Source organism: Elgaria multicarinata, chromosome 9 (assembly GCF_023053635.1).
Source record: "Elgaria multicarinata webbii isolate HBS135686 ecotype San Diego chromosome 9, rElgMul1.1.pri, whole genome shotgun sequence".
NCBI lineage: Eukaryota > Metazoa > Chordata > Lepidosauria > Squamata > Anguidae > Elgaria > Elgaria multicarinata.
This window is the reverse complement of record NC_086179.1, coordinates 69,552,518-69,576,548: the sequence shown is the minus strand read 5'-3', so window position 1 is coordinate 69,576,548 and position 24,031 is coordinate 69,552,518. Positions and strand designations below refer to the sequence as shown.

The following is a 24,031-nucleotide window of genomic DNA, read 5'->3' as shown; positions in this document are numbered from 1 at the left end:
GTTATCTTTAAAGTGGCCATGTGTTATCTTGTTGGCCATGTGTTATCGTGTTGAAGGGCTGCCAGAGGAATGTCCTCCATTCTGAAGTGCTGTCCAGTCCAAGTCCAGTTGAAAGATTAAGAACCATCAAAAGGAAGACCTGGGCCTTGAAACTATCCATCACCAGCAACTGGACAGCAGACTGAGCCGGCACAGTGGTCACCTGTTCACAGTCTTCCACTCTATTGTGAGATGTACTGTATTTTTATTTAAACTATTATAATTTCTAAATTTGCATCTATACATATACATTAGCAGATGCACATTTTATGTAAATCAGTGCCCTCCTTTTGGTGATGCCTGTCTTCCCCCCGCCCCCGTTTTGGCAATTCACAAATGTTCACCTTATACCTGGCCTTTGCAAAAGCTCTTCTAGTTAGGAACCTGGCTTTGGGCTGGTTCTGCAGCTAAACAGGCTCTCTCTTACAAATTACAGAACTCATCTACAAGTTATGATGGTCGGTGATCCACAGCAAAGTGGCATCTGGAAACACTGTACTTAAATTATAACTTTCTCTCAGCTCAAGGTATAAGATAGCATAAGATAAGATAAGATTTTCTTATAAGATAAGAAAAAGATCTTTTGGGTTTCTAAGCCTCATTCTGATGTAGAGAAAGGCTATGATAAAAAGAGTGTAGTGAGAAGAGAAACCATTTTATCTTAAAAGAAAAAAAATGCAGAGCCTTTACTGGTGAATTCATCTCTTATCTCAAGCATTAGTACAGACACTAAAACAATAAGGAACAAGATTTATTTTTAACTTAGCCTGAGTGAAGCTTCTGTTGCAATGACTAAAGGTGATTGTTTGGAGAAATATTAATCAGACCCGTCTACTTAAGGTTCAATCTAATATTTTTTCGGTTACTGTTTCTACAGAAAAGCAAAGTCACAAATCCACAGCAATGGAGATTATTAGAAAGCTCTTGGTATACCGGCGGTTCCTGCTCATTTTTTTTACTCCCCTTCTGCTGCTTCCATTGCCTCTCATCATCAGAACCCAAGTAAGTGAATATCTGGGGACCCACATGTTTATGTTTCCAACACCTCATTGAAATGTTTTATCTGTCCATATCATTTGCTTCTGCTGTTTCTCGTCAAATTCGTCTTTTCATGAGACTCTATGGAACTATGCAATGCAAAAGTGATTGAAATTATTGAGTGTCTTCTGCGGATCTTTCTTGTTGGATTCTTGGTAGATAAAATTGATAAGCCACACTATTTCAAACCTTTGAAAATCTGACCTCAGTATCAAAAATAGAGAGGAGGATTATGGATGCCACCTTGGGTTCCTTGAAGGAGAAAAGGCAGGTTAATGCAATAAATAAAGAAATCCCTGTCACAGTGGATTACTTTAGAGTGCATTTTGTTTTTACAAACTTATATGGGGTATCATGTGGGAGGAGGAAGGAGACATTTGAATTAGGCTCTACGAGGTGCTATGCAGGTTTCAGATACCACTTAGGTTTCTGAGATGAAGAAAGATGCAACGGGAGAAGTAGAGACAGTGGGTCATGTCCTACTTCATTGTAACTTTTATCAAGACCTTAGATCGTCTCCTATAATCCCACTTATACAAACAATTCCAGGTAGGCCGGATAAATTCTACCAAGAGTATCTCTTGTCAGGTCACAGCTAAAGTGGCTAGATTTTGCGCAGCGGCCATAAACCGTCATAGAGGAGTGATAAATTAACATTGTTAAACACTCTACAGATGGGTTTCTCATGTTTCTCCTGTTGTACTTGTATATTTTTACTTTTAATTTCTCAATTTTAACTCTATGTTGTTGTTGTTGATGTTGTTGTTGTTGTTAACTGTATTTTATTATTCATTTGTTCTGACATGCTGGCTTTTTGCCGTAATAAACTTGATTGATTGATTGATTGATTGATTGATCTGCTAGTTTTGAAAATATACAGTCCAGTAGGAATGTCAGCATTAATAGCTGAATGGAATGAAAGGTTTGGTATCCATTGTTAGCCAAGATCTACACTACTTCTTTATAGCAGGATTGAAATGCACTGATAACTGTTGGGGCACAATCCACATTCCATATACCACTTTGATAGTGTTACATCCTGCTTTTTATTCCACATTTGTAATGATTTGCGACAAGGTGTAGATCTGGACTTAGTCCCACACAGCGTAGACTCATTGAAATTAATGCAACAAGTTAGTTGTTGTTAATTTCAGTCTCATTCATTTTAATGAGTCTACACTAAATAGGACCAACAATGGATAGTACCCAAAGAACTGAAAGGATAAAAAATAAATTCAGCTACGGCTGCTGTTTGCAGTATCTCTGTCCTAATGTTTGATTCACACATTCAGATAGGGCAGTTCTGCAATAGCATGGCAGAAGAGCAGCATGTGATGTGAGCCCCTTTCTTCCACCTTTCAGATAGCCTCAACATGCAGATAGCCTCTGATTCTGTAGAGGCCCCAGTTTGTGTGATGTGTAATTTGCAAAAAAGGGAGGCAGGAATCATGCAGAATGGGACTTTGCATGATCAGGTGCTCATATAGATGTGTAAGAAGTGCTTTAAGTACTTCATTAGTGTAGCCGTGTTTTATTTTTCTTTAAACCCAGTAACATCATCCTGGTTCATCTTGCGAATGCCAGTCCAGACTTCATTAGTAAAACAAATATGTATAAAGGAAAGCACACTCACAAACACACACACACACACACACACACACACACACACACACACACACATCCTTTTCAAATGCTAAATGGGAAATCTCCCACTTACACTGATTTCAAACAACAGTGCCATGTACTAAGGCTGTTGTATGCAGGCTGTTGGTAGGCTGTATTCAGTATATATTGATTTTTTATTGATTTTTTAAGCACGTTGCTTCAAAGCCTGGTGCTTTCAGGGGGTGTTAAAAAGTCAATACATGCCAAGTTCTGTGTGCAACACTGGCTGATATGTAACAGCCATACTACCAGTAGGTTGGGATCACTGTGCAAGCAGTCTTGAGAATTAACTGTAAACTGTAAAAGGATCTGGAAACTGGCCATAAATCCAGTACTTTACATTAAAGGTGTTCATGTTGACAAATCACATAAGGCCAAGCTAAGTAGAAAATAGCAACTTGTTTATTGTTGGAGAAACATGGCCTTTTATCTTGCTATCTAATCAAGATTTTTCTCAGTTGTTAATGAAGTTAATGGGTGAAATCTTGGCTCCATTAAGGCAGAACTCCCATTGATTTCAGTGAAGATGCAGACTTTCATTCCGTTTACAGGCTGTGCCAGTTTTTATGTCTATTCAGGGATTGTGTTTATGACTATTCAGAGATTGCTAGTTTTTATTACTTTTCAGAGATTGTTGTTCCCACTCATATGGGGAGGGAAACCTCTCCACAAGTTCGCCTTGTTTCTTGTCCTCATTCAGAGTATCATTTTCAAGGAAATATTTCTTTTGAGAACAGACTGTGACCCTTTCAGATGACACACAAAGCCATGTTTAGGCTGCTAACCCCTTTGCAGCAAATGGTTAGTAAGTGTGTTTAAACTGTGGTTATCTAGCCATAGAAATGGTTCACATGACACACTAAGGGCCTTGCTAGACCTACCTGATAATCCGGTGGGGAGTAGGGGCGACGCCGCGCTACAGCTAGCGCGTGCCGTCACCCTTTTGCACACGTAACACACGACGGGGTAAGGGAAAGCCCCGTTGCGTCCGCCATTTTTTTTAACTTAAAGGGCCATGTGCGCAGGAGCGCACCAACAGAAAAGGTAAGGCTGTTTTTTTAAAAAATAAAGGGTTCCCTGCTCCCCCTGCCCCTGATTTCCCCCCCACAATGTCTGATGCCCCCCTGCCCACTCGCTCGCCCGTCCTCCCCCGCTCGCCATGCCTGCCCCCTGCCCACTCGTCATGTCCCCGCTTGCCATGCCCGTCTCCGCTCGTCGTGTCTGTCCCGCCATGCCCATCCGCCATGCCCTGTCCCCGTCCGCCATGCCTGTCCCCGTTCTTCTCCCCCCCCCCCCCGTTCGCCATGCCTGTCCCTGTTCTTCTACCCTCCCTCTCCCCTGCCGGGTCCGCTCTTTCCTCCGGCCCCCATCTCCCTCCCCCCGTGATTTCCCCTCCCCGGCCCGATGGGCACAGCGCTCCTATGGAGTACTGTCCCCAGTGCATGGCTTCTCCCGGCTACTCGTGAGTAAGCGAGCAGCCGGGAAAAGTCACGGACCCTGCCAGACCTTCCACAGCCCTGGCCTCAGCCTGGGGCTGCGGAAAAGCCGGGCCATAAGCGGATCCGCTTATCCCGGGTCAAGGGAAGACTTAGCCCGGCCGACCCTGGGATCCCCTGTGCGTCATCTGGTTGCACAGCAGGGAGACCGGGCCTCACACCGGGCTAACTCCTCATCTAGCAATGGCCTAAGCCATGACGTTTAGTTCAAATGCTCAACCACCGTGGCTTAGCGTGTTGTCTGAATGGGGTTTATATGTAGATTTAAGTGTGAAGCCACCACATCCAAGTTACTTTTTTTGCTCTATACCAGTTCATGACACTTATTGATACATGTCCTCCATATGCATCAATAGGTTTTGCCAGGCATTAATTTTAAATTATTATTTTTAAACTGTCATTTTTAAGGATAAAGAGCTGAAAGTTGGCACCATGATAGCTTTCATGTAGAGCTTTAGCCATACCAAGTTTGAAACAGATCTGTCCATCCATTGAGTTTTAGGATTTTTTTTAAGTTTGAGGTTTTAAAATTATTTTTTAAAAATGACATTTTAAAAAGATAAAGGGCTGGAAAAGTTCAAAGTTTTAAAATTATTGTGTTTTAAAACTGCTGGAGCCATATCCTTCGAACTCAGGTTGTCAAACCTCCTCTTTGCGGTTTTGTATATTGAGCAGTTTCAGCCCTTGGCATTAAGGGGATCTCCAGTCTTTAGGTAAACTGCCACAACACCCACCCTAATGTTAGAGTAGAGAAACTTGTGACAATTATACACAAGCTTTTTAAAAAAATTGAAATTAAAAAAGCCAGCCATCCGGCCGGCCAGTAGCAAACCCTGATAACAACAACAGCAGCTTGCAATGAGTGAAGATACAGTCAGAAAAGATATTTGAGGGAAGGGGAGACTGTATCACACAAAGCATAGCAAAAGCTTCAAAGTACAGCAAAACCTACAAAAGTAGGAGTGAGTGAAGTTAATTTCAGATACATTGAATCTCTCACTTGTTCTTTATTTCAGTGATTTTAACATTAAGATGTTATGTAGAACAGATTTGTCTTAAATGTGTGCTGTAAAATCAGACATGTGACCAAGGCTATGTTCGGGTGGGCACGCCCCCTTGGTACTGGACACGCCCCCTTGGTGGCCGACCATGTTGTCCTCCTTTTTGGTTTCCAAAATATGGTCACCCTAATAAGGACCTACCACAAAGTGGATCCTGGTCATTTTGTCAATGGGCCCATCTCCCTCCCCACCCTCACCTTCTCATTGTGATTTGGCACAGGGCATCTCTACTACCTAGCATAATGTATGATGTTCAAGCAATTTCATCCTTATTATTATGCTTGGCATGATACTGCATGATACCAAATCTCTCTGGTTCATGGGAATCCCAGCAGTGTAATAATCCCAGTCATGTAATAATCTCAGCAGATGAAATTATGTAACCAGTTCAGTACTGCATCCTAAGAATTAACTAACAGTGATTTGGCAACTTTACAGAACTATGTATGAATGATCACACAGGAAAGGGATTGATTTTGAAACACATGAGACTCCAGCACCTTCACAAATTGAATTTTTATTTTCCCATTTTCTTCTTAGGCAATGAAATTGTGAAATAATGTGGTTGCTGGAAATAGATTTATTCAAAAAGATTTTTTTACAAGCAATAAAAGTGAGATATGAATAAAGTTTTCTTGTTTACAATCTTATTGAAATGTAGCCCTGCCTAAGAGATGGATAATGTAGTTTGAGGCACAGAGAAATAACTATGCTCAATCTGTTATTTTAATGACTAATTGTTCTGGCCGAACTTCCCTCTACTATATGTGTATGTGCGATATGATCATTTGCAGCATTGTTCAAACAGTACAAAAAAAAAAAACTACCACTGGCTGTAGAAATGTTAATATGTAATTATTGGTGTCTGCTTTGGTTTGCTTGAGATTTTTTTGCTGACTTTAATGATAGCTGGAATTAAGTCGTAACTTCCTCTTTGTGATTAGCATTCCATGGTACAATCTGTTCCACAACAACTCTAAAAGTTGGACAGAATTGGCCACCACAAATTATGGTTTCTAAGGCCTCCTTCGCACATGTACCACACAGCCACGCAGAAGTCAATTTTCTATGGTGTTATTCCAAGCAATCCTGTGTCAGATTTAGGAACAAGCCAAGTAAGCCATGGCTTAGGGCTTAATATTATGAGGGGCCTCTAAATACGTTGGAGATAACTAAGATGCATTATCCTCTTTGGCTTAAATATGTTGGAAAGTCTGGTGTGACTTATAACAGAGTTGCCTTACATGGCAACACAGCATTTAGTATTGGTGGCAATAAGCACAGAGCAGAGCCAGTTTAAAATGAATTCAAATCAACTTACTTTAATAGTGCTTTATTATAAACATAAGAACATAAGAAGAGCCCTGCTGTATCAGACCAAGGGTCCATCTAGTCCAGCACTCTGTTCACACAGTGGCCAACCAGCCATCGGCCAGGGATGAACAAGCAGGACATGCTGCAACAGCACTTTTTCCAGCTCTATAATATCCTTTTTTAGGTGTGGTGACCAGAACTGTCACCAGAGAAGGCTGTAAGCATCCCCTAACACTGGTGCTAGATCTACACTACTGCTTTATAGCAGTATTGAAGTGCACTGCTAACTGTTGGGGGCACAATCCACATTGCATATATCCCGCTTCCATAGTGTTATATGCTGCTCTTCATTCCACATTTGTAATGATTTTACACAAGGTGTAGATCTGGCCTGGGTGGAATTGGCCAATTACTCCATTTGTAGAGCATCTTTCAGGAAACTGTTCATTGCATCAGGTCAGGAGGAACTCTTGTATATGCTGTGCCCTAATTGTACTGTAACATAGTTGTACTTTTTTAAAAAAATGCTTATGGCCTATTTTACCATATGGGAATTCATAAGGTCGTTCACTGGGCATTACTAGAACGACACTGCAGGAGGGAAGGAACAGCATGTGAGTGAGTGAGATGCTGGTTATCAAGAAAATGCAACAGAAGGGAAGCAGATGAAAAGGGACTTATTATGTTAGTTAAGGTTTTAGGCAGCCAGGAAACAGTGAGGTTTTGTTAAGGGAAAACAGTTAAGTAAAAAACATATACATCATTTAGGGTGTTGTTTTATTATACCGCTGGGTAGGGAACAAAAACTAATTAGACCACTTATGCCTGCAATTTTGCATGAATCACACTATTTACATCTGTAATTTGATGCAAATTGCAATTCCCGTAAATAGCTATACCCGCGTTTTTGCGCAAAATCACAGCTTGCAGCAAAACAAGGGCGTTGTTTGAGCAGGGGGTTGGACTCAATGTCCTTATAGGCCCTTTCAAACTCTACTATTCTGTGATTCTATAATAAAACAATACCATGGGATATATATTTTAGTATCAAATGCTTGTCATTTAATGACATCTCACACTTAAATCTGGGTTCCTCAAGGCTTTTCGGAGGGTGGGCACATTTGGAATGTTGACAGAATGCTATCAGTGCTCTCACAAAATGGCTGCTTTGGGTGGGCTTGCCCATTCACAAAATTGTGGCCATGAACAGTCACAAAGCACCCAAAGGCAAACTGGTGGAGCTAAAAAAGTTAACATACCCAAGAACATAAGTACAAAGTGTGGTCTAAGCTTCAAAATACAAAACCACTATTCAGAACCCACAGTTTACTGGTCCGGCACCCATTTTATGCAAGGCAAACTGCTGAGGCTCATTGGCCAGATCTACATTAAGGACTCATCTACACCAAGCAGGATATTCCACGATGAAAGTGGGATGAAAGCGGTATATAAAAGGCCGGAGCCACACTACTGCTTTATAGAGGTACTGAAGTGCACTGACAACTGTTGGGTCCCATTACACAGCTACCCCAAGCAGGATATAACACTATGGAAGCAGTATGAAGGTGGTATATGATGGGCCCCAACAGTTGTCAGTGCACTTCAATACCGCTATAAAGCAGTAGTGTGGCTCCTGCCTTTTATATACCGCTTTCATAGTGGAATATCCTGCTTGGTGTAGATGAGCCCTCTGTAAGATATAACATTTTGAAAATGGTTCGAAAATGGTAAATGTAATGTGCCCTGGGCCCCAATAGTCGTCAAAAACATTATAAACCATTATAAAGCAGTGGTGTAGATCTTGCCAGGGACAAGTAACCTGGCCAAGTAATCCTGAGCCCTATATGTTATGTCACATATCATCCCAGCAAAGCACAACAACAGACCTGTTTCACAGAAGGCAAGTGTTAATGGCCTTTTTGGCACTCCTGCTTCCTCACTTGCCATTCCTCCAAAGGCAGCATCTGATTGGTTCAGATCACTGCTACTCAAAAGGTGAAATTTAAAAAGGTTTTGTTTTGAGAGAGAAAAGAGTTCCATGGGTGTTGCAAGTTTTAACAGCACTTCCTTTTGCCAGTCCTCCTATTAGGCCAGCCACCTTCTAGGAGGACTGGAAGAGGAGGAGGAAGAGGAGCTATTGCCACAGCAGCAGCAACAGTTGAACTCTGGCAGCTGCTGCATCACACTGTCAGGGCTGGGAAAGGTTGACCCCTTTCAAGCCTCTGGACCCTCAGAAGCAGCCAATCCATGCCAACACTGGGCCTGACAGTCTAGATAGCTGTCATTCTTGCAATTACTGCTTGCTCTAAACTCTGCGTAGGTTTTTAGTTTTTGGCGAGGGCAGAGGGTGTAAACCGTTTACAGTCAGGTTTCATTGCAGATTCGAATTCCCTCAGAAAACATACTAGTTTAAAAACCAACTAAACTTTAGCACAAGAGCAGGGCTCTTTGGAAACAGTACCCCGGTATACAAAATCTCTCTAACCATAACCAAAATGAGAAGAACTAGCCTACATCTTTAAAGACGAGAATTGCAGTCTACACATTTGTTTCCCTCCTCCCTTAAGTAAACGAGTCATGTCAGGTCAGTTTCAGTTGCATCACAATGCTGATTTAATATTAATGAAATCTAGCCGTTAATGGAACACCCACATCCGACACAGGTTTTTGTATGGCTAACTATTTGGCACGAAAGTTGTTTTCACCAGATCAGATTCAGAGCATGTGAATATCTAGTTCAGATTTAATTGAATCTCAGTGGGAAATTCCTGTTCTAAAGGTGCGTAATCAACCAGAAAGAGGGAAATAATTATTTTTCAGATCTACTAGTTGCATCATAGAAGTAAGGGTTAGAAGAATTGCACCAACAGATTTGACTTTCATTTTTTACAATTTTGAAATTATTGCTACTTCAAAATAATTGTGGATAATGATGTATAACTGAGCTGAACATTTTATAATCAATTTTGCTTAGGATCAGGAATGGCAATAATAATAATAATAATAATAATAATAATAATAATAATAATAATATATACATCAGTCAATAGGACACACCTTCTGTGAATCACTTAAATAAGGCTTATACATTTTCACACTCACTTGTATACATTATATGTTTCTTATGCATAATCCAAATTTACTGATAAACAATTTACTCTTCTTTATATATAACCATACATTTATATATAACTTTGGGTACAATCTTATGCATATATAGACCAAAAAAAGTCCTACAACTCCCAACGTGTCCCAACCAGGATTGTTCCCTTAAGGAGTGATAGATTAAGGTGGGGTGGAGAACTTGTGGCTCTCCAGATGTTGGTGGACTACAGCTCCCATGATTCCTAGCCAGAATAGTTTAAACATGCATAGAATTGTGCAGTAAATCAAGTAATTGAAAAAACAATATTTGGTTATAATACTTTATCTACAGAAATTAATAAAGCATTCCCATTTTTATGAATGTATCCCTTCTTTGTCTTCCCCCAAACAGTTTTAATATAATATGTTAATTTTGACATCATAGCAAAGTCCCACATTTTCCCTAACTCCCTCATCCCTAGAATGTATTTTTTCTGCCCACTTTTTTGCATACAATATTCTTGCTGTATCCAAAATATAAGTTGTTAACTCCTTATGTTGATGACTAACAACTCCATCCATAAAATTAAGAGGATGAAACAAGGGATCTAATGAAATTTTAAAGTCTTATATTTTCTCCATACATTTATTAATCATCTCCAATATGTTTTGTCAAAGGGCATTCCCACCATAAATAATAAAAATCTTGTATATGATTCTGACATTTCCAATGTTTAATCAAATAATTCTTGTTTATTTTGTTAATATTGACTGTTGTTATCCATCACCTTATCATCACCTTATATATATTTTCTCTAATTGACAGATTTAATGAAAAATTATGGCTCTTACTCCAGGGGTTTCCCCAAATTTCCATTGGAATATTCATTGTGCCCACTTCACCATATAATCTTTAACCCATTCTAGGTCCATTTCATATTTTAAAGGCATAATTCTATTGTGGTGCCCATAAGCCTCCAAACTTGATCTTCGCTACCCTGCCCTCCTTCCTAGCATTTTTGCTAGACTGGCCTTTTTTGCCTGTCTAGAGAAAGTGTTTCAGAAGGGGAGGAAATGAGATTGGAGAGGCCTCAGGAAAGCTCATATCGTCACCTCTCCAGTCTCCCCACCCTACTGAAACCCCCTTTTCCTCATCCTCTGAAGTTGTATTCCCTGCCTAGTGCCTTTAGTTAATTCAAATACCGATGACAATATCCCGTTTATACATACACTTGCTTTAAGGTTTAAATAGTACATACTCATTTATTAAACTTTGGTCCAAAATTATGGGTATTCAAATAACAATATCCATTCAATATCCAAAAGCCTTTTTGTGTGTGTGTGTGTGTGTGCATCTAAAAACAAAAATAAAGAATCTTCTCTTAATTTAGATGCAAAATTTATAGTATGTAGAATTTTCCTCATGTTATCCCTCATTCTTCTTGTCCAAAGAAACCCAGTTGGGTCTTGATGTATATACTTATCTAGATTTTTTAAAATGCTTTGCTAATTATACTAGTAAAGATTTTATAATAATTATTTAGAGGTGATATTGTTGTATAAGAGGTTACTAACATGGAATCTTTACCTTATTTATGAATTACAACAATTGTTGCATTTGTCCAGGATTCTGCCAATTTATTTTTTACTCAATATCTCATTTATATCTCATTTATTGTGCTTTTTAAAGAAATAATTGGAATGGTGCATAAATCTCTGGTGCATATTGATTTAGAATTTTTTCTTATTTCAGATTTTGCCATTTGATTACTAATATTGTATAATATAAGTCTGGCTTGTTTTTTAATTACATTTGTTTGTTCTAGGAAGCACAATGTGCGTACACATTGTTTGTGGTGGCTATCTTTTGGCTTACAGAAGCTTTACCCCTGGGTATTACAGCGTTACTTCCTGCTTTAATGTTTCCACTGTTTGGAATTATGGCTTCCCAGAAGGTACTTTCCCCCCTGCTACTACTATTGTGATTATCCATCTATTTGGTATTATAAATATGAAAGTATAGTATCATTTTATTCACTCTCTTTAATCACGTGTTCATATATATACTAAATATTATGAGACCATAAACTCACTTACACTATCTCCTAAGCATATTTAATCAGAGGTCCCTACCAAATAAATTACGGGGGTGGGATGTTGATTGCCGATTGGTAGTCATTGAGACAGCTACTGCTACTGACACCATGAAAAACATGCAGCAGCTATGATGAGAATCAAAGGAGAAAAAATAATTTCATAATCTGTTTGCCCCCAAATCAGGTCAAAAGTTCCGTTTTTTTTTGGACTTCCCTTCCCCCCCCCCACTTGCTACCACCTTCTCTGTAACAGACAAGCTTCTGCTCCTCCCAGCCCCCACTCTGTATCTTTTTTTTCTGAGTCTCTTCTGGTCTACTACCAGGTGGGCCCATCCCTCTGCCTCCCTCTCCCTGCCTGTTCCCTCAATCAGGCCTGTCTAGCCTAACCTCCAGTCCTACTGCCTACCCAAGATTTCTATATATCTTGACTGGACAAAGCAGGAGAATATGGGAGACATAGAAGGACTCTAAATTAGGGGGCTGCTACTTGTAGCCCATTTATCTGCTAAGTATTCAACACTGCCTGCACTCCTTTGCTAATTGCAGTAGCAGGACCCATTGATGGTGCAACAGGGATCTAGCACTTCCTAGAGCAACCCCAGAAACTAGCATTTTTAGAATGGGGCAAGTCAGTGGAGCTCCCTTCTATGAGATTTGCTGACCTGACCTGTTCCAGAAATTAGCATTTTAGCTTGTTTTCAATTGTTCTAGGAAGTGCTAGCTGGCAGTGGGTCATGCTGGCACTCAGGCAGCATTGGATACTGCTCAACAGCATCAATTCCCCAAACTAAGCCCTACAATGAAATGCAATACACCACTGTCTAGTATCGAGGGAATTTAAAACATATTCTTTGGTGTGTATGTGGACATACACTAAGTTCTAATACATTCAACAGTCTCCACTGAGGAAATTATTGAATGTTGAATGAGGAATGGTTTAACATGGCAATCCATAGACTGCATCCGAAGAAGTGACAGTAAGAGTCTAACCTTAAAGAACTTTCACATATCCACCTACAAAGCGGCTTGCTTTGGGCACCTGGTCTGCTGAATACATGCAAGCAGAATCTCATTTTACACTGAGAACCAGAGAAACTGTTCCATACATTTTGGTTTACAAAAGCTCGTTTCCTGCATTGCATGATGTATTCTGTAACTTGGATTGAAAAATGGCAGCTAAAAAGCACACATGTACCCAATAAAATGTCTTTTGCTTTTAGGTGGCATCTACGTATTTCAAAGATTTTCACCTGCTATTAATTGGAGTAATTTGTTTGGCAACATCAATAGAAAAATGGAATTTGCACAAGAGAATAGCCTTGAAAATGGTGATGCTGGTGGGTGTTAACCCTGCATGGTATGTAGTATGCTTGCAAAAGAAAATGCCACTAAAAACCTCTTCCCAGAAATTACTCTCCTGTGCAGGTAAAGTTGTCACCTCTTTTCTTGACAGAGGGTTGGATCAAGTTTTAGTCATACTTAGAGTATGGTGTGGTGCTCGTAGGGACCAGTGCACCTGGGGAAGGGGGCTCAAATAGCATCCACAAAGCTTTCCACTCCCTGCCATTCAATAGCATATTTTTTATATTAAAAAAAACCTTGAAAATGTTAGGGTGTCAGGCTTTCCCTCCTGTTCTTGAACCTTCATCTGATCAGCTGTTGAGTGTGTGTGTGTGTGTGTGTGTGTGTGTGCAGGGGCAGAAAGAGAAGGAAAGAGATGCTTCTTGGCCTCGCCCTATCTTTTTTTGTCCAAAAAGACCTTTGTTTTCTCTCTTCTCTTATGCATGTGTGTGGATAGGATGAATACAACAATCCTATGTAGGTCTACTCAGAAATAATTCCCACGGAGTTTCATGTAGGGATGGTGCAAGCATTCAACTGGATCTGAGAGGGGAGTGGATGCCCCATGTCAATCTTTGTGGTCCCAGTCGGACGTGTCCGGGTGTGAGTGCAAAGCCATATTCAAGCACTCATGAGCCCACCACAAGTGCTCAGGTGTGGGTCCGCCCTGGCTTCCAGGATCATGCCATTCCTGCCGCCCCCACCCCCACCCCATTCATGCAGTGGGAGGAAATGTGCATTTTCTGGAAAGGACGCTTTTAACACCCACTGCTCCAATGGAGGTCTTAAAGGGTTAAGAGGGCCCTTAAGGCCTCCATTGGAGCAGGGGGGAACGCACTTTCCGCAGCCTTCAGAAAGTGCTCATTTCCCCCAATATGCTAATGGGTGCTGAGACCCACAAACCTGGTGTGTGCTCGACGGGGGCTCGTGAGGCCCATTTTGTGTGGGTGGGCTAAGGAGGCCCACACCAAGTTCAGCCACCCTACTTCCATATACACATGCATAGGATTGCAACCTTAAATGGGTATTTTGTTGGCTTCTGTGGGATCAAATATGTGGACTGGCTTTGGAGTTCTGACTCTTCCTCTGCTGGTATTCAGTTTTTCAATTACTTGTCTTTTGACTAGCCAGGTCACCATGGCAGCCATTATGTGATTAGCTACATCTTCTGTGGGAGCCATTTTGTGGTACTGCCCACAGAAGTTTCTTAAATTCCCAAATGTGCCCATTGGTTCAAAAACTTTGGTGACCCTTGGAATGTACCACTGAGGTCCATGGGACTTAGGTTAGTCATGACTAACCTAAGTCTCATGGATTTCAATGACTTTATTCTAAGTCTGAGTAAGGGCTCATCTACACCAAGCAGATATTCCATTATGAAAGTGGTATGAAAGCGGTATATAAAAGGCAGGAGCCACACGACTGCTTTATAGCAGTATTGAAGTGCACTGACAACTGACAAGTGCATTGACACATCCCATATACCGCTTTCATACCACTTTCATAGTGTTATATCCTGCTTGGTGTAGATGTGTCATGGGCCCCAACAGTTGTCAGTGCACTTCATTACCACTATAAAGCAGTAGTGTAGATCCTGCAGTGCACTTCAATACTGCTATAAAGCAGTAGTGTGGCTTCTGCCTTTTATATACCACTTTCATAGTGGAATATCCTGCTCGGTGTAGATGAGCCCTAAGTCTGGATACACAAGAGTTTCCTGTCCTTTAACAACTGCACACTGGGAATAAATTCAGCAGGTGCTGTTTCCCCCATCCTTGCAACTTCATGGTAATAAAAACTTCATCTGCTGGACTTTTCAGTGTCGTGAAACCATTATAGAAGAACAAGAAATGATGTGGCAACTATTTGGCAAGTTGGGATGCGAGGTATTGCTGTTTACAAGCCAAAACTACAGTTCTATTTGGCTGCTAAAGGGACTTGCAAAGACCAGCCTTTTGCTGAAATTGAATTATACATATCATTGGGGTGAGAAGATGATTCTTACATGGAATGCGCCTGTTATTGATAATAATGGTGCATGACTTGGAACAATCTAGCAGAGGAATTGGTGAATAACTCTGACTCATACTTCGTAATGACTAGATTAAGCAGCTGGAGAGATCTTTCATACATTATGTTGCTACTATTTGATTTGCAGTTTAGGCTTTTCCAGCAGTATTTTCACAGATACATAGGGAAGGTGCTGCCTTTCCCCAATTTGCGCACACTTGTTACAAATAGGAAGGCAAGGAAAACGAAAGCCATGCTGTGTTCCTTCTTATTGCTCACACAAGGGGTCAAATAACCCCAACGGTCCCCTGTCATCTGATCAGCAAGATAGAAGCAGCATCCTCACATAACAGGCTTTCTGATTCTGAATTGTCAGATGCTGCTGTGATGGGAAAGCAACAAGTTGTCACTTACCGATTTGATGATGATAAATTAGCACAGCTAGATAAAGGAGCAACACCTCCCCTGCCTGAAAAGGAAACCTGTGCAGCCCTGCCTATGAAATTGGTCACAATGCTTATAACGTCATTGTTCCTTTCCCTAAGAAGATCTGCCCATGAGCACTACAATCCTAACAGATGTCTACTCAGATGTAAGCCCCAGTGAAACTTGCGCTGCAATCCTATACCCACTTAAATGAGAGTTCAGTGGGGCTTACTTCTGAATAGACATTTTTTTAGAATTGCACAGTTACTCCGATGGAAGTGTGTATAGGATTCCAGCTTAAAAGTGCTAATTTACAAATTAGTTGAAAGCTGAAATAAGTGGCAGACAAGAGCCAATGATCCTTACTTATTGAATTTCCTACTTATTCTTCTTCATCAGTGCTCTGGATGTCTTCACAAGGTGAAAAAAAAAGCAGAATGGGGGTTGAGAAAACCCAATACAAGAACTGATCAAGGCTGATTTCACACTGTGTGTCTTTTCTAAGCACACAGCAAGATGTCAACAGTGCTGCAGGGCGGGTGTAGGCAGTTGCTCCAGATTTTTTTTCTGTGCAGCTGAACACTCTAGTAATGTCATAAGCAGGGCTGGTGCCAGACTATTTCGTGCCCTAGGCAAGGCAAGCTACTTGCACCCACCCACGCACCCCCCAAAAGTTGCCAACTTCAATTCAGCTGTTCAAGAAGAGTTTCCGAACTATTATATTTTCCTTTTATTATGTTTTTTTCTTAAAACAGCTAATTTGTATAAAACTGTGACCCTTAAAGGGCCATACTGCACCCCTCTGAGGTCTGTGCCCTAGGCGGCTGCCTAGTTGGCCTAATGGTAGCGCCGGCCCTGGCCATGAGTGGATTTCCTTAGTTTCATTCTGCTCTCTGATGGGTTTCCTCATTCCTCATTCTGATTTAACATGGAAATGTTCTATAATTTAATTCTGGAACTGGCCCGTGCATATTTTGCTGAAGCTTTTATGTCTCTTCCTTTGTTCTCGTCACTTTCACTTCTCCACCTTATCAATGCATACAAGCAATCATTGTTGGAATACAGAATGGATGAGCAGACAAGCAGATGAGCACAGCAAGAATCCCCTCCTCCCCGTTTTTTTTGCATAGTGTTTTATCAATGTGTACAAGTGGTGGTTGAGGGGGAAGAAAAGAAGGAAATTAAAGAAAGAACAAATGAATGAATGAATGAAAGCCTTTGCAGGCTGAGCATGCACAGTGGCTTCTATGAAACCTGAAAATCAAAATGAAAGAATTGGGAATTCCTTAGGCATTGGTGCCATCTACAAACAAGTTCAAGTGATTCAGAACCCCCAAATCCAGAAAGAAATTTGGATGGTGGGGATTTGATAAGCATTCTTACCAATGGTCACTTTGTCTCATTAATAAAATGTAGAGCACTTTAATATGCAAAATGCCTTACAAAATATCATGTGCAGGTACCAGAAAATAAGGACTGCCCTTGATAAATAAGGATGGATGGTGCATGTTCTACATCTCGAATGAGAACTTATGGCCTTCCAGATGTTGTTGGACTCTTACCTCTGTCAGCCCCAGCCACCATGGCCAATGGTCATCAATGGTAGATTCTGCATGCCTGTTCTTTTCCTTCCAAGTTCATTCAGTGGCTAGGTTTAGCCAACTATATCTAGGCTAAATGAGCTGAGATGTGAATGAGCCTTATTCCCTTGCATACAGAAGTTTCACTTCTCCCTGTGAGTGAGTAAACAATCCAGGAAGCTTTCACTTAACCATGGTTCCCCATTATGCCTGAACCAGAACAAACCAGATATAAAGCCGTGATCTGAAGTAAACCTCAGGCTCATGATGGTGATGAGTAGGCTATGGCCTTCCTAGGTCCCAATCATAATTTTAATGACTTTTCCCCAGAAGAGCCAAATGGCCTGTTTTTGGTGGTACCCATATAGTAATTCCTGGGATTTACGAGATATATATTTTTTAAAAAATAAATAAATTACTTTTTGCAAAAAGGGCTGATATCTTCGTCATTATCAAATTGTCTCTTGATTTGTTTATTCCCCCACCACTCTTTTTCTCCAGCCTGGATACCTTTACGCTTGGGTGGAATTGGAGGAAATAGCATGGAATGAAAGCACGTTTCTTGGGTTATCATTTGGTAGGTAGGGCTGGAAGCATTTTTTAAGAGACATGCTTAGAGAAGCTAGAAGAAGCAATTGCAGATTTGCGCTCCTAGAAGTAAATAGAAATGACCAATATTCCCGAGGTCAGGACTGACCTGCTGTCATTAAATTTAAGCACATGTTGTTGAGTGCAGGATATGCAGAATCACATATGTGGCTTCACTATAATTTGAGGATTATACCTGTGATGATTTTAATTGCAAAAGTATCAGCACTAGTTGCCATGAATGTCATTTTGACTCTGGAGGGGAAGAATATAAATGTTCTAAACTAAATGAATAAGAGCAAATAAGTACAATATGTACACACGTACTAGAAAATACAATTTTACCAAAATATTGGTACTACTGAGAAATACTATAGTGTGTGAGGTGAGGCTCTAATACCCCTTCATTTTCTCAGTGTGTGGCTTGATCCATTATCAGACTTCACCAAAAGAAAAAAGAAAAATCTCCCCAATCCAAAGTTTTTCTTCCAACCTTGTAAAAGAATTTCTCTCCTTTCCATCATGCATGTGGCTGCTTTTACAATGTAGATATTATGTATTTACTGGGGAAAGTGCCAACATGTATTGTTTTCATAATTTGTTTTTAATAATCATGTGGTATCTGTTGTGCAAGCACTTTAATACCAGTAAGGGGAAAACCACATTTGCTTACCAGCGCTTCTCCACCTGCACATTTGTCCCTCATTACTTTCTCTTTTGAAAGCGGAAGTAAACAACTTGCATGTGGCCCATTTGATCACACTGCTTCTCTTGCACACAGCATGGGACAGCAAAAATAAGTTTAAAAAAATAAGTCGGCCTTACTGGAGTGTTTTTTTGGGGGGTGTTGTTGCACAAACAAGGCTAGAAGGGCTGGGAGGTGGGTTGGAGGCAGACGACATAATGAGAGGGACCTGCAAAAATCTGTGAGTGCTCAGTAATGAGCATGCAATAAAACGGTCATCTGATGGAGCTCCTGGTAAGGGGTGTGTTAGGGGTATGCACTCTGCCCCAGAATTATTGGGTAACTGCGAACATCTGCGGAACATTCAATCTTCCAGAGCAGAAATTGGCTGCTTCCAAACCCATCGATTAATATCAGAGCAGAGACGTGCCCAATCAGAGCTTCTAAAGACTCTGGAATTATCCTGGTGTGTGGGTGTGGGTGTGTGTATAAAGTGAATATCTCCATATTTGGAAGGCACTGAGTGGGGTGAGGGGTATCTTTGATATTGACTTCTGTGACTAACCATTTAGGAGTATGCCACAGTGCTGTCCCTGGCTGTGTTCTCCGCCAATTGCAGTGTTCAGGGGAGTTGGAGGCTGCTGATTCTGTCCGGGTGGGGGAGGGAGAGAGGGAGCGCGTTTCTGCTTGAATTCATCTATCATACACATTTCCACAGTGTGAAAGTGCTGCTGGGCTGGCTGTTCAGTGAGAAAGCTTCTACATCTGAGTCAGACATAGGCAGGTTCTTTATTTCAGTGACTGGGTGCAGCGGGGGAAGGGGGCTCTGTCCAATAGATCTGGAGGGCACCCGGTTGGACAAGGCTGGAGTGGGGAATTAAAAAAAAAATCCAAAAAAATCAAGGCATAAATGGAACTGATTCAAATTTTGCATAGCTAAAGCACTCCTTAAAAGATATCACGTTGCCATGTTTCATCTCTTCATCTATAAAAATTACACAGATGTAAGCATTTTTATTCATTTCCATTTTAAAATCCTAAAAAATCAATGCACGAACCTATCTGATTCAAACTCAGTGGGGCTAAAGCTCTCCTTAAGAGCTATCACTGTGTCAAGTTTTATCTCTTTAGCTTTAAAAATGATGGAGCTGTAAGCATTTCTGTTAATACCAGTTACCCAAATACTGAACAGTTCTACACGGGTAATTCAACGAGGGGGAGGGACACAAAAATTGAGGCAGAGAATCATCTGAGATCGAATTTCAAGGCAGAGAAGTCCCACTTTGCACACCCCTAGTGTGCATGGATCTGTATATATTTGCATAATGGCAAATATTTTAGATGCTTTCTTTAATGTGAACTGAAGTGTTCAAGAAGCTGTCTAGCAGGAATTTATGATTGTTGCTTTAAGTGTGTGTGCTGTGTTTGACAATGCTGCTTCAAATTCCAACAGTTTGTGGCATTTTAATTTTTTTTGCTGAGTCTGTGTTTGGGGACCTGCTAGAAAAGAGTTATGTTTTTGTTGTTGCTTTCCCACAATTCTTCTTCTTCTTTGCAGAGGCCAGTGATAATTATTGTTAGGGTTGGATCTATCTTCTAACGAAGGCCTATGCAATGCATGAAACTGCACTGTTTATTCCACTTTACACAAATAAGAGATACATAAAGTTAGCATTTCACCTAAGACCTGATCCCAAGTATTTTTCCTGGCACTGTACAGTCTCCCTACTTCACATGAAGGGAACATAAAGAGATCTCTATGTCAGTCTATTAATTCTACCTAATCTGGACTTGTTTAACTGACTAGCAGTGGATCTCCAGGCACAGGTCTTTTACACCTGCAACCTGGTCCTTTCAAGTGGAGATGCCACCATATGTCGTCTACAACCCTTCTCCAGGGATGGAGAGATTTCAGCCAGCACTCCTTCAAGGGTCAGCAATACTGGCAGATACATATAGGGGTGGGGGGTGGGGAAATAATCATATCATTGAAGCAATCTACAACTCAAGATTCCCTGCAAAGTCACGTCACAACTGCATATGATACAGGAGTATATCTCCATTACTTTCTCTAAAACTATAAATGATGTTGAGGAGCACTTCTCAGATCATCCAGTTCTGTTGAGAATATTAATCAATCTTACTTGAGACTAAGAGACCAATACCTTCCTTGGAGATAAATGAAGCCTGTGACACCCACCCTCCACTGGGTTTACTTCTGGGTCACTTTACTTCTTTTATGGACTTTTAAAGGACCCAGCTCAGGTGCACTCATCAGGGCTAGAGATGCCAACTCTGTCCCTGTGGCGTGCCTACTTCTGCTTAGGCCCCCACAGCAGCACAGATCAGCACCCTTGACCCAACTTTCTCCCTTCTGCTGCCACCATATGATTACCTGTACCCTTCCCCAGGTACTCCAATGTCCACAACAGGTTTAAATGAACATTATTTATTTAACAAGATGATTATGCAGGTTCAAAGCTTATTGGTTTCTCTCAGTGACAAGCAGATGGTTTCAGAGCACAAAGCATAATGGTTTCATGGGTTTCTTCACTTTAATGTTTCACTATATATCACTTCAAGTACTCCTACCTACTCTACCCCTTTCTAAACTACACTGTTTTCATTCCCACACTCCAATCCACCAAAACAACAAACACACAGACCCTTCCTATCTCTATCCCAGAACATTCCATCCACTCCCTTCAACTAACTCACTACCTGCCAGAAGCAGCCTATATAGTACATAGTCCTCAACTCCTCCCCTTCTCACAGCCAATCCAGACACTCCACACAAACATTCAATCAGCACTCTCTTTCCATCCAGCAGTCATTCCCCCCTCTATGGCCCATACTTACCACTCTGCAACAACCATACAGTGAGTACTTACTTTAAACTCTGCAAATCTTAATAAATTCTTATACTTTATACTTTATAACATAGTCATAAGCAGTAAAACATCACAAAGCCATACACAGAGATTTCAAACTGTTGTAGGCAGAGTAGATGAATGGAAAATAGAGTAAAATAGATTAAGTCATACTCTGTGGTTTTTTTAAATCACCTTTAGAATGGGAACCATCAGTTCTCAGTCTACAAAGATAATAGGAATAATTTAACACACTTGTGAATAGAATTATCATTCCAACACTAATCTATTAATGTTTGCTATCAAGAAGAAATTGCTATAAAGCAGCTCCTTTATTTCTCCATTTCACTTCTTTGTTTTTGAAGTTTATAAGTTCTTGGCAGACAGTTTCTGGGTTTTGTTATATTTTTGAAAATACATACCTTATTAGGATCTTCCATTCCATGACAGCAATTCAGCAACTACAATCAAATATGCATTGTAGCACTAAGTACCATTCTCGAAGAAAGGCGAGAGAGAGGAGGAGGAGGAGTTGGTATTGCAAAACCCCGCAGAGGTTGGATTTTGACATCTTGTTCAGGCTTGCCGATTCTGATGAGATGACTCCTACTGTTACATTTCTTTTAAATCTAGATCATGGAGTGGGTAGATGCATAAGGCTGGAATGTCTGTTCCAGACCAAAGTTGATTTTCCAAGAAGTCTTTAAAGAGGCAAAAAAAAAAATTCTAGGGCAGTCTTACCATCAAACACAGAACTCAAAAATTACTACTACTACTCTGTCTCTAGTGTGACCTTTGAAATAAGTAATGTGGTTCAAATGGTCTTATCTAAAGCCCTTTGCAATAATGACTATAATCCACTTAATAAAAGATAGACCTAATAGGCAGAGAGATGTTATCTAGAAGTGAAATGTGGCCTAATCGTGGTTTGATGCCCCTATAATACAAGAGCAAACTCCTGCCTTTCAGAGTAGGCAAGATATAATTAGCCAGCATGGAGAAAGTGCCACCAAAATGATTTGCAATGTCATTTTGTGTTTTTAAAGAAGCCTGCCCTTTCTGCATTAAGTGATCATTAACACTTATGCAGTGCTTTTCATCCACGTATACTCCAAAGGTCTTTGTAATCTTTGTAAAAATTATCTATGCTAGGATCACTTAGTTTGAAGTAAAAATGGTGCATGCATTACATTAACATTATTGCCAGTTATTATGTAGGTACGATTTTGATTTTGATATCACAAGTTGATGTTTGACCAAGATATAGCAACAGTTTCCACTGTTTCCATAGTGCTATGGGAGCAATTTCAATGAAGTGTTCAAGGTTACACAAGTGGAAAGGCAGTGTCAAAGAAATGAGTGTCAAAGAAATGATTCAGCACATTTTCACATGGACATGTTATACTCTGTACTGAATGTTCTGTAATTGCAGAACATTGGTACGGGACAGAATTTTGTTTGGTTTTATAAGAATGTATCCAAAATCACAAGTTCTTCATAAGTGAAACAGAAAGAACTTGAATATACGGTGTGGGAGAAAGCAAAATTGACAAATTCATCCATCTAGTCAGAGGGCTTAGCTTCTAATATGCAGCCGTATTTATGGTGTCCAATTATTTATTTATTTAAAATATTTATATCCCGCCCTATATCACTAAGATCTCAGGGCAGCGTACAGATAAAAACATACATTATAAAACAATAAATATACACAGTTAAAAACAAATTAATCCATGATCCAAATTAAAACAATATATAATTTAAAAGCAATAGATACAGTTAAAACAATGTGCCAGTGAGTTTAACCATCAAAGACTTTGTTAAAAAGCCATGTTTTTACTTGGCGTCGAAATGAAATCAATATTGGCACCAATCGGGCCTCCAGGGGGAGGGCATTCCACAGTCGAGGTGCCACCACAGAGAAAGCCCTCACCCTTGTCCCATCATAACGTATATGTTGCATTGGTGGGATGCGGAGGACGGCTCCTCCAACAGATCTAAGGTCTAGGGCAGGCATATGTAAGGAGAGGCGCTCTCTCAAGTATCGAGGTCCCAAGCCGTTTAGGGCTTTAAACGTCATTACCAGCACCTTGAATTGCAACCGGAAGCGTATAGGCAGCCAGTGCAGTTCCTTTAAGATCGGTGTTATGTGGTCTCTGTAAGATGTACCCGCCAGCAGTCTAGCTGCTGCATTTTGCACTAGCTGCAACTTCCGCGTCGTCTTCAAGGGCAGCCCCATGTAGAGTGGGTTGTCATTGTCAACACTTTTTCTGACTGACTCCTCATCTTGGTACAAAATGGCTCTCTCCATGGTGTACTGAATTTGTCTGCTGTAGACTGGTGAAAATGTTGTTTGGTGTGTTTTGAATAAGAACTTGCCAAATTTCAGAAATTTCTTCATAAAGAATATAAGATTTTAAAAATCTGAATGTGTGAGAATGCAAAGCTGACAGATTTGTCCATCCCTAACAGGTACCCTGATGTCTGTATAAAACTAGTATACCCTGTTGTCAGCAACTGAGCCAAGGCCATTTATTCCAGGCTTAGGTCTCAACAGGAAGAGGAGTGTCAGGACACAGCAATAGAAAGGAACTTGGCATGAAGTATTGCTGAAGTAAGAAGGAAGCAGGGCTACTATTGTAAGGGTAATAATCTATTCAGAAGATAAAATGACTTTACTGGAGAAAGGCCCAAAAGTCTCCCTGGGTGCTGGTTGCAGGGAGGCAGGAACCTGCAGC

General features: G+C 40.6%; 1 protein-coding gene across 1 annotated transcript in view; it reads left to right on the top strand.

Moving 5' to 3' along the window:
- Window positions 1-942: 942 nt before the first annotated feature.
- Window positions 943-24,031, top strand: part of SLC13A1 (solute carrier family 13 member 1) — a 56,912-nt gene continuing 33,823 nt past the window's right edge. Inside the window, exons 1-3 of the mRNA XM_063135005.1 lie at window positions 943-1,041; window positions 11,524-11,652; window positions 13,014-13,150. Coding sequence (XP_062991075.1) covers window positions 943-1,041; window positions 11,524-11,652; window positions 13,014-13,150 — 365 coding nt within the window. The remainder of the gene's footprint in view (window positions 1,042-11,523; window positions 11,653-13,013; window positions 13,151-24,031) is intronic.